This window comes from Salvelinus alpinus, chromosome 30 (assembly GCF_045679555.1).
Source record: "Salvelinus alpinus chromosome 30, SLU_Salpinus.1, whole genome shotgun sequence".
Taxonomy (NCBI): domain Eukaryota; kingdom Metazoa; phylum Chordata; class Actinopteri; order Salmoniformes; family Salmonidae; genus Salvelinus; species Salvelinus alpinus.
This window is the reverse complement of record NC_092115.1, coordinates 10,766,559-10,778,014: the sequence shown is the minus strand read 5'-3', so window position 1 is coordinate 10,778,014 and position 11,456 is coordinate 10,766,559. Positions and strand designations below refer to the sequence as shown.

The 11,456-nt window shown below is 42.1% G+C and overlaps 2 protein-coding genes across 7 annotated transcripts in view; one reads left to right on the top strand and one right to left on the bottom strand.

Annotated features, from left to right (window-relative positions):
• The first annotated feature begins 270 nt into the window (after positions 1 to 270).
• On the top strand, positions 271 to 4,076 carry LOC139559948 (patched domain-containing protein 3-like). Its single transcript, XM_071376427.1, has 4 exons — positions 271 to 1,031; positions 1,201 to 1,322; positions 1,566 to 1,711; positions 2,199 to 4,076. The coding sequence occupies exons 1-4, from the start codon at positions 318 to 320 to the stop codon at positions 3,728 to 3,730; spliced, it is 2,514 nt and encodes an 837-aa protein (XP_071232528.1). The 5' UTR covers positions 271 to 317; the 3' UTR covers positions 3,731 to 4,076.
• Positions 4,077 to 4,711: 635 nt separating this feature from the next.
• The window catches only part of LOC139559692 (ATP-dependent zinc metalloprotease YME1L1-like), a 30,401-nt gene continuing 23,656 nt past the window's right edge, over positions 4,712 to 11,456 (bottom strand). For 4 of the 6 annotated variants that reach the window (XM_071375905.1, XM_071375904.1, XM_071375907.1 and 1 more), the window contains exons 15-18: positions 9,538 to 9,664; positions 7,921 to 7,994; positions 7,555 to 7,641; positions 4,712 to 7,309 (exon numbers count right to left, since the gene is read on the bottom strand). In XM_071375905.1, the coding sequence (XP_071232006.1) occupies positions 7,166 to 7,309; positions 7,555 to 7,641; positions 7,921 to 7,994; positions 9,538 to 9,664 (432 nt within the window). In that variant the 3' untranslated portion in view covers positions 4,712 to 7,165. Of the gene's footprint in view, positions 7,310 to 7,554; positions 7,642 to 7,920; positions 7,995 to 9,537; positions 9,665 to 10,021; positions 10,179 to 11,456 lie in introns of those variants that run through there. The other 2 variants (XM_071375906.1, XM_071375909.1) reach the window with 2 other exon arrangements.

Sequence of the window (11,456 nt, the reverse complement as noted above, 5' to 3'; positions counted from 1 at the left end):
TGACTGTTATACTGAAAACTGTGTGAGGACGAGGGCTCCATTTCTTCCCCTACATGAGGAATAAAGTTTAGACAGTGGAACACTGGTGCCATTGATAACAACCTAGCTATCCATCCAAAGATGAGATAGATGGTTATTGGCCAATTTTCTTTGCTACCTGATAGTCAGGCTCCATATATGTAAATATCCCCCTTGATGAAGGGGTAATAAAAGCTGTGGTTATCCATGCTGAGGACTGAGGCACACAGAGAGGTGAACACTGCTGCTCTGTGGACTGCTTTAGTGCATCTGAATTTATAAAGAGACCAACATTAGCTATGGCGAAATACCGCACAGACTGCATAGAAAAACCGATCCGCATGTGTTTTAGAATAATCGGCCACTTCATAGGAACACATCCGTGGTGGTTCTTCATCATCCCTGTCATTATCTCAACAGCATTAGGAACAGGATTTTACTTTTTGGAAAAGAGAACATCTAATGATATTGAAAAGGAGTTTACACCTCGAGAGGGACCAGCCAAGATGGAGAGAATTTTTATTCAAGAATATTTCCCACAAAATGAATCCATGTTTTCCAGCTTGAGGTTGAACACAGATGGAACATATGCATGTTTCATAGCCACATCCAAGACAAACATTTTGACAGTGCCACTACTTGAGGACATATTAGTCTTGGACAGCAAAGTTCGGAACATGACTGTGGAGTTTGAGGATGAACTGTGGCAATATGTGGATATTTGCGCAACAGTGAATGGAAGTTGTTCCTCCAATGCCATATTGGACATTATAGGCTACAATGCCAGCAAAGTTGATCTTATTAATTTGACGTTTCCAACACATATTTCTACATTTGGCAGGGTTTCCTTGAGGTCAACACTTGGTAGTGTGAAAAGAAACAACTCAATTGTTCAAAGTGCCAAGGCAATACAACTTTTTTACTATTTACGAGAATCCAACAAAGCAAGAAGCGACATTTGGCTGACTGAGTTTATTAAGTTGCTCACAGAAGACTCAACAAATGTCACAGAGGTGAGATACCATACATCCCGATCTATATATATCAATGTTTTATTTAAAAATAAAAAATTATGCCTGGGACCTGCAAAGTATTTTGTAAAATGTGTTTTATAATTGTACATTTAAAAAAAATATATATATTTTTCAACACTTTTTATTTAATTTTTTGTCTCTTTTCTAGGTGTCGTATTCTACATCCATGTCAAGACAGTCGGAATTCGAGAAAGTTCCAAAGTCTATTGTTCCTCTTTTTTCCATAACATATACTATTACCATGTCTTTTACAATTGTTTCATGTTTAAGGTTTGTAAAGCATTTATCTCCTTTATGTTACATGAAGTAGATGTACATGTGAGGGGGTGGTGGTGGGGGGGGGGGGGGGGGGGGATTTAGGGTTAGTTACATAGCACATGCCTATGACAAAATGACGGGATCGAAGCAATGTGCCGCATGGACACCCTTTAAAAAAATGTCAATGTCATTTCCATTTATGCAGTGCATACAATATGTATGGAAAGACACTTTAAATGGTTTTAATTTCTTCAGGTTGGACAACGTGAGGAATAAGGTGTGGGTGGCCACCGTTGGAGTCTTTTCTACAGGACTAGCAGTTCTTTCAAGTTTCGGGATGCTGTTGTTAATGGGTGTGCCGTTCGTCATGACTGTTTCTACCTGCCCATTCTTGATACTGGGTAAGGGGAAAGCTCCGCCTCCTTTCTCTCCAAACCTTCATTAGTATTTGCTTTCCATTCCTCCACACCTCATCAAAGACAAACACATCTGGTAATTATTGAAGGTAAAAGAGCTTCATACCCAGAAGGCAAATAACTTCCTTATACAACCAATATACAACCAGACCATGACGTTATTGTAACCAGTTTTGCCCACTGGTTAAGGCCTTCAAATTAATCTTCTAGTGTCTCACGGAACAGATTCTTCTAACATACCACCAATTCTTCATTTGAATGTCATGAATTACTTAAATGTCATGAATGTTCATGCCTTTCTCTTGTCTCAACCCACTGGGCACAGACGCCAATTCAACATCTTTCCCAAATTGCTTACACATAATTTAATTGAAATGACATGGAAGCAACATTGATTCAACCAGTGTGTGCCCAGTGGGAAGTCATGCTCATGTTTACCTCCTCGCTCAACGACAAACCCTTTGTGTTTAAGGTATTGGAATTGACGACATGTTCATCATGATTTCCTGTTGGCAGAAGACCAACGTCCATGATAGCGTGGTGGATCGTCTGGCCGACACCTACCAAGATGCCGCCATCTCCATCTCTATAACCACGATAACGGATGTCCTGGCGCTGTACCTGGGCTTCAGCTCACCCTTTGGCTCTGTTCAGACCTTCTGTCTTTACGCCGGCACAGCTATCCTTTTCTGTTACTTCTACAACATCATATTCCTTGGTGCGTTCTTAGCACTGAATGGCCAGAGGGAAACCAGCAACCGGCACTGGTTCACCTGCGTGAAGATTCCAGTGGATTGTCCTCCTGGGAAGTCGAGAAGGTATGCAATCTGCTGCGTTGGTGGGGCCTATGATCATGACACCGGGACAGAGGAGGAGCAACCAATTAGCGGCTTCTTTGGGAAGTATTACGGTCCATTTCTGACCAAGAAATGGACCAAAGCGTCCATTGTGTTTCTCTACGCCGCGTATCTGGCTGTCAGCGTCTATGGATGTCTTGAACTGAAGGAGGGTATTGACCTAAGGAACCTGGCTTCAGATGATTCCTACATTTCCAAATATTACAACGACATAAGTGCGCACTTCTCTCACAATGGTCCAAACGTTATGGTGGCTGTTAATAAGTCACTTGCCTACTGGGAAGAAGACCAGCTCAAAAATCTCAGCTCCTGCATTACAGATTTTAAAAAGTTGGACTATGTTGACAAAAACTTCTCTCTTTCCTGGCTAGATTCTTTCCAAAGCTATGCAAATGCAAATTATCTTGATATAAACTCTGAAAATACCTTCAAAAGAAACCTCCTTCCCTTCTTGGAAAAACGTCCAATGACCAGGCAGGACATTCATTTCGATGCAGATAACAAGATCCGTTCATCTCGCTTCTTTCTTCAGACGCTAAACATCAACACGACAAAGAAACAGAAGGACATGCTGATAAGCCTCAGAAAAACTGCTGAAAAATGCCCCATCAAATTACTGGTTTATCATCCATCGTTTATCTACTTAGACCAGTACACTGTTATTGTGGATAACACCATCCAGACTATCGTGGTTGCCACAGTGTTGATGCTGGCGATCTCCTTACTCCTGATACCCAACCCGCTCTGTTCGTTGTGGGTGGCGTTCTCCATTGGGTCGGTAATTGTGGGTGTAGCTGGATTCATGGCACTATGGGACGTGTCCCTGGACTCAATCTCCATGATAAATCTGATCATCTGTATCGGTTTCTCCGTTAACTTTTCCGCCCATGTCTCGTACGCCTTTGTTTCGAGCACCAAGGCCGACTCGAACGAAAAGGCTGTGGATGCACTGGCCCACCTGGGGTTTCCCATAGTGCAAGGAGCTGTCTCCACCCTTTTAGGGGTGGTGGCACTCTCTTTCTCAGAAAGCTACATCTTCAGGACTTTTTTCAAACTCATGTTTTTGGTTATTACGTTCGGGCTGGTTCACGGTGTTGCTTTCCTTCCTGTGTTTTTGACATTCGTTGGGATGTGCAGAAATGGATGATGTAGATATGCAACACTAAATACATCATGTAAATAAAACATACAATATTTAAAAAAATTTTTTTTAGATGTTAGTGTGAATGAATTAAGGAACGTAAAATAGGTTAAAACCAACTCAAGCCACTAGCTATTCATCTTCGGACAGTCATTGGATATTGACGTGTCACCACACCTGTTAACATTACAGCGTCAACCTTTTTGGTTATTACCCAGTATGGTTTCCCTTCATCTGCGATTGATTGGTCTGATTTTCTTATGTATCTATGTTTCTCTCTTTGCTGTAATTTGACATTGTATGTACTTAAACTGTAGACTTTAAGCTGCATTTGGCAAAACTTGTGTTCTATAAAAGTTGCATACTGTATTGTAAATACATTTAAAAAAAAAGTTATTTTACACATTTGATTCTGTCAGTGTATTTACACAGGTGCAAATGTTTGCAATTGTAACCGATGTTAAATGGCTTGCTAGTTAGCTGTGGTGCGCGCTAACAGCGTTTCAATCGGTGACGTCACTTGCTCTGAGACCTTGGAGTAGTTGTTCTCCGCGGGTGTTGTGGCGCGATGGGTAACGATGCTTCGAGGGTGGCTGTTGTCGATGTGTGCAGAGGGTCCCTGGTTCGAGCCCAGGTAGGGGCGAGGAGAGGGACGGAAGCTGTACTGTTACACTATGGTTAGTATATTTTAACATCTGGTTAAAGTTAAGATCATTTTCTTCTTTAAAAAAAAATATATATACACACATGTATATAGATAATTTCTTTATCAAGTTTAGTTCATTTTCGACTTGCCTTCGGTGTTGTCGTTTAACCCAAATCGTTAGCTGATGTTATTGATCAACGTCTAGAATCTCCTGGCAAGCATTTGTGAATATATATCGACTACACTGTAGTTCAAAATGCATACATTCTGATGTTCAAGAAAGGTGTGCATATCAAACTGACCATCAACAACATAAATAACACTGAAGACAGCCACAGGGGTTAAGATTATAATAATAGGGTTTCATTTATTTACTTCAGCTGCACATAAAATTCCTCCCAACGTCTGTCGTCATATCATTGAGAGAATAAAACGCGTGTCAGCCAATTGTAAAGCCAGTCAATACATACGCAGCCCAAAAGCCTTCTAAATACAGTGTTTCCGTTAAACCCCATTCATATATATATATATACACACAACTAAAAGGTGAGTAAAAGTGGCAAAAACAGGAGCTCAAAATATGTCACTTAGGGAAGTAAAACACTAAAATGTACAAAGCATACCAATAAGTTACGCTGGTTATATACCCAATTGCACAGTGTATCATCATAATAATATTTTCCTCTAAAGAAAAGTTTATTCTTAAATGCTAAAAAGGTATGGTCTTTAAACCTCCATTATATCGCAATCTTAACATTTCCAACTCGACATTAGAAGAGGTTTCAAAAGATTTCAACGTTCTTGGCTAAAGCGTTCATGCTAACCAAAGACGGGGGTTACTAGATTGTTGAAGTTATTGAGTATTGTCCACAAATGCATTTGACCGTTTCCCTTAAAGGCTTACAAACCAGCAAATTACTATGACGGTCCTTGCTTACACCACAAGGTTCTGTGCTTCTGTGTTTAAAAACATACAACGTGAGGACATGTAAAGAGATTCACAGATCTACGGAGGTAACGGTAGAGACAGCTGGTGTTCAGATGTGAATACACCGCAGAAGTGGGGTGAGGGGTATTCGGGATGAGGGGTTGTAGGGTCTTCTAGGTTTCAATGTTACTTTAACAATTGTTTAGACCTAAAAACCAGATAACTTGAGCTATTGAGCTATTTCGTAATTAAATGGATGAACGAATGTTGGCTGAATTGAAACCAAAAACGACGAGGATTTAATGGCCCCGTCACTGCTTAATACACCAAAGTTGGGTTTGAAGTAACAAAGCATTTTTTCAAAGAACAGCAGCAATCCCTTCCATCTATATACACACACAGCATTTACACATTTTATCACATAAATACATCAAGTACATTTTCAGACTAAGAGACATTAGAATTTAGGATTAAGTCCAAAACAGTCCCTAATCCATGTACATTCCCAAAAGGCCACCTTTGAAACAGCAACTGTTACACACACGGCTCAGACAAACCTGGGAATATTGGTAGACTACTTAGGGAGAATTCGATTCCATATGACTTAGGTAGAGACTTAAGTCTCAGGTAGAAACAAATGTATTTTTATGGAGGATAGATGGTTTCATTGTGATTCTGGAGGTCTAGAGCAAGACATTGAATCAATAGACGTGGACTTTTACTGAGCATAAAACATTTAACACATATTTACATATACACAGTGCCTTCAGGAAGTATTCATCACACCCTTTGACTTATTCCACATTTTGTTGTGTTACAGTCTGAATTCAAAATGGATTAAATATAATTTTTTCCTCACCCATCTTCAAAACAATAGCCCCATAATGACAAAGTTAAAACATGTAAAAAAAAAAAAAATTCTAATTTGTATAAGTATTCACATCAATACATGTTAGAATCACCTTTGGCAGCGATTACAGCCGAGTCTTTCTGGGTAAATCTCGAACAGCTTTGCACACCTGGATTGTACAATATTTGCACATTCATCTTTTTTCAATTATTAAAGTTCTTTCAAGTTGGTTGTTGATCATTGCTAGACAGCCATTTTCTTGCCATAGCTTTTCAAGCAGATTTAAACTAAAACTGTAACTAGGCCACTCAATGTCGTCTTGGTAAGCAACTCCAGCGAATATTTGGCCTTGTGTTTGAGGTTATTGTCCTGCTGAAATGTGAATTTGTCTCCAGTATCTGTTGGAAAGCAGACTGAACCGGGTTTTCCTCTAAGATTTTGCCTGTGCTTAGCTCACTTCAGTTACTTTTTATCCTAAAAAAAAAAAAAAAAACTCTAGTCCTTGCCGATGACAAGCATACCCATAACATGATATAGCCACCACCATGCTTGAAAATGTGAAGAGTGGTACTCTGTGATGTGCTGTGTTGGATTTGCCACAAACATGATGCTTTGTATTCAGGAAATAAAGTGAATTTCTTGGCCACATTTTTTGCAGTATTACTTGAGTGCTTTGTTTGCAAAAAGGATGCATGTTTTGGAATATTTTGGAATGATTACTTATTGAGTCAAGACATTTCAGCTTTTCATTTTTTTTATTATAACATTTCTAAACATTTCTAAAAACCTAATTCCACTTTTATATATTATGGGGTATTGTGTGTAGGCCAGTGACACAAAAACTTAATTTAATTTGTTTTAAATTCAGGCTGTGAATACTTCCTGAAGGCACTGTACATACACACGTACAGCTCTGTTTGCGTAGACTGAAATCACTGTGGACAGCGATTTATTGTCTTCCCACCCCTCACCCGATCTCCCAAATTAAACAGAGTGACAGCTCCACCCTTGGAAGTCTCATCTTGTCTCCAGGCCCTTGCCCTCCAGGACCATCTTGATCTCTCTGGCATCCAGCGTCTCGTATTGCAACAGGGCGTTGGCTAGGTTCTGGTGTTCTTTGGCATGAGACTTGAGGAGAGCCCTGGCCCGCTCGTACGAATCCTGGGGACCACACAAACCAGAGGAGTTAACACATATAGGGGTTGAATTTCTGAAAAGGGCTTGTATATATTACAATGCAATTAGGGCTTACACACACACACACCTGTAAATTGTGCATGTTATTTCCCTAAACTGTGATACTCTGAATAAGCTTGGTTTGAGAAATGGGGAAGATAAAAAACAAACACACAAGCCAAAGAGCACTGGGTCAGGGGCTTGGAAGGATGATGGAGGTGGAAACGTACCTTTAAAAGTTTCCTGACTTCGTGTTCGATGGCAGCCTGTGTCTCTGGGCTCTGCTTGGTTTGGTCAGTGTAGGTCATGACACCCAGCTACAACACAGGTAGGTGTGTGTGTGTGTGTGTGTGTGTGTGTGTGTGTGTGTGTGTGTGTGTGTGAGTGAGTGTGTGAGAGAATATAATATAGATGTAGTGCTACAAAATTGGGTGGTTCCCATTCATGCCAGTAAAGCTAATTGAATTGAGAATCAGGGTTCAAAGGCCAACACATGTCCTGAAAGGTATACAGTAAAAACAGCAGGACTTTGACACTTTATTAGACATGACTTCATTTTGTCTCTCCCGACCAAACGTCCAGCATCCATAACTTACCCTCTCACACATACCAAATCTGGTCACCATCATTTTTGCAATTCTGGTGGCAGCATCAAAGTCACTTGATGCACCTGAAAAAAACAAACAAGTTGAACATGTGGTTTATATAGAATTTATTTCGTCTTTTTAAAAAATGAAGCACTTATGGAAGATGATTATTAATGGGCTAAAAGATATCAATGTCTCAGTGAGATACAGCACGGTACTGGCAACACAAATGACGTGGGTTAGTCATCAGCATGGTGCCGGCAACACTAATGACGTGGGTTAGTCAACAGCACGGTACTGGCAACACTAATGACGTGGGTTAGTCATCAGCACGGTGCCGGCAACACTAATGACGTGGGTTAGTCATCTGCACGGTGCCGGCAACACTAATGACGTGGGTTAGTCATCAGCACGGTACTGGCAACACTAATGACGTGGGTTAGTCATCAGCACGGTACCGGCAACACTAATGATGTGGGTTAGTCATCAGCACGGTGCCGGCAACACTAATGACGTGGGTTAGTCATCAGCACGGTACTGGCAACACTAATGATGTGGGTTAGTCATCAGCACGGTGCCGGCAACACTAATGACGTGGGTTAGTCATCAGCACGGTGCCGGCAACACTAATGACGTGTCATCAGCACGGTGCCGGCAACACTAATGACGTGGGTTAGTCATCAGCACGGTGCCGGCAACACTAATGACGTGGGTTAGTCATCAGCACGGTGCCGGGAACACTAATGACGTGGGTTAGTCATCAGCACGGTACCGGCAACACTAATGACGTGGGTTAGTCATCAGCACGGTGCCGGCAACACTAATGATGTGGGTTAGTCATCAGCACGGTGCCGGCAACACTAATGACGTGGGTTAGTCATCAGCACGGTACTGGCAACACTAATGACGTGGGTTAGTCATCAGCACGGTGCCGGCAACACTAATGACGTGTCATCAGCACGGTGCCGGCAACACTAATGACGTGGGTTAGTCATCAGCATGGTGCCGGCAACACTAATGACGTGGGTTAGTCATCAGCACGGTGCCGGGAACACTAATGACGTGGGTTAGTCATCAGCACGGTGCCGGCAACACTAATGACGTGGGTTAGTCATCAGCATGGTACTGGCAACACTAATGACGTGGGTTAGTCATCAGCACGGTACTGGCAACACTAATGACGTGGGTTAGTCATCAGCACGGTGCCGGCAACACTAATGACGTGGGTTAGTCATCAGCATGGTGCCGGCAACACTAATGACGTGGGTTAGTCATCAGCACGGTGCCGGGAACACTAATGACGTGGGTTAGTCATCAGCACGGTGCCGGCAACACTAATGATGTGCGTTCGATTCCTGCATGGGCCACATAATACTGAAAATATGGGTCATTGTAATTCTCCGCAATTCTGTAAGTCAGTTTGAATAACAGATAAATTATCATATCATACCCTCAAAAAAATAAATCCAACATTTATATTGAATATTATAAATTTGAATGACAGGATTACACCCCTTGAGAAGCACCATTCTGTTTGAGGAATATTCTTATTACACTACTGCACAAGGTGTATACTGTAATTCTGTAGTCAAATTACCCTCCTACACCCTACATCCCCCTGCATACCAGTGGTGATGAACTCATCGCCAAATATGATCTCCTCTGCCACACGGCCTCCCATGCTGACGTCCATCTGGGCCAGCAGCTGAGCTCGCGTCTCGCTCCAGCGGTCATCATCTGGGAGCATGGACACCTGGAAGACAGTGGGGGGGGGGGGGGGGGGAGGAGTGAGGCCTGGCAGAAAATGGAACCAACCATTTCACACTTGATGGTTTTTGGAAAAACATCAAAAACAACTATTTAAAATTTGCCAGACAAAACCCCAGGAGGCACTTTTCATTATATCAAAATGAGGCCTTATGGTACTGGCATGCTCAGTGGAATGGATTCCTAAAAAACACGGAGGTACAGATAACCTACAGCTCCTTCAGAAAGTATTCATACCCCTCGACTTATTCCAGATTTTGTTGCGTTACAGGCAGCCTGAATTCAAACTTGATTAAATAGACCCCCCCCCCTCACACAATACCCCAAAATGACAAATTGAAAACATGTTTTTACAAATCTTGGCAAATTTATTGCAAATTAAATAAATATCTACATAAGTATTTACACCCCTTTGCCATGACACTCCAAATTCAGCCTAGTGTGCATCCAATTTCCTTTGATCGTCCTTCCGATGACACTACAACTTGATTGGATTCCACCTGTGAAAGAAAAACACCTGTCTATATACACACACTGAGTGTACAAAACATAAAATAACACCTTCCTAATATTGAGTTGCACCCCATTTTGCCCTCAGAACAGCCTCAATTCGAACGGGGCATGGACTCCACAAGGTGTCGAAAGCATTCCACAGGGATGCTGGCCCATGTTGACTCCAATACTTCCCACAGTTGTGTCAAGTTGCCTGGATGTCCTTTGGGTGGTGGACCATTCTTGATACACACTGGAAACTGTTGAGCTTGAAAAACCCAGCAGCGTTGCAGTTCATGACACACTCGAACCGGTGCGCCTGGCATCTACTACCATACCTCGTTCAACGCCACTTAAATATTGTCTTCCCCAATCACCCTCTGCATGGCACACATACACAATCCATGTCAAGGCTTAAAGGTTAAATAATAATTTGTCTCCTCCCCTTTATCTACACTGAAGTGGACTTAACAAGTGACATCAATAAGGGATCATAGCTTTCACCTGGATTCACCTGGTCAGACTATGTCATGGAAAGAGCAGGTGTTACTAATGTTTTGTACACTCAGTGTAAGGTCCCACAGTTGACAGTGCATGTCAGAGCAGAAGCTATACCATGAAGTCCAAGGAACTGTCCGTAGATCACCGAAATATAATTGTGATGAGGGAAGGGTATAAAACAATTTCTTGAGTGTTGAAAGTTTCCAAGAGCACAGTGGTCTCCATCATTGGGAAATTGAGAAAAAAATATGGAACTAGCCAGACTCCGCCTAGAGCTGTCTGTCCGACCAAACTGAGCAGCCGGGCAAGAAGGACCTCGGTCAGGGAGGTGACCAAGAACCCAATGACCACTGACAGAACTACAGAGTTCCTTGCCTGAGATGGGAGAACCAGCTAGAAGGACAACAGTCTCTACAACACCAATCTGGACTTTATGGGAGAGTGCCCAGATAAGAAGTCACTCCTGAGAAAAAGGCACATGACAGCACACCTGGAGTTTGCAAAAAGTCACGTGAAAGACAGATCATAAGACAAAAGATTGTGGTCTGATGAGACAAAAATGTAAGTATTTGCCCTGAATGTAAAGTGCTATGTCTGGAGAAAACCAGGCGCAGCTCATCACCCATCTAACCCCATCCCTACTGTGAAGCATGGTGGTGGCAGCATCATGCTACAGGGATGCTTTTCAGCACCAGGGACTGGGAGACTGGTAAGGATGGAGGGAACAATGAATGAAGCCAAATACAGGTAAATCATTGATGAGATCTAGAGGAAAAAGAAACGCA

Bases quoted from the DNA above. Each gene is read 5' to 3' on its own strand.
- LOC139559948 (XM_071376427.1), top strand. From the start codon at position 318: ATGGCGAAATACCGCACAGACTGCATAGAAAAACCGATCCGCATGTGT. The intron at 1,323-1,565 runs GTTTGTAAAGCA...TAATTTCTTCAG, and splicing joins ACAATTGTTTCATGTTTAAG to GTTGGACAACGTGAGGAATA. The intron at 1,712-2,198 runs GTAAGGGGAAAG...TTTGTGTTTAAG, and splicing joins CTGCCCATTCTTGATACTGG to GTATTGGAATTGACGACATG.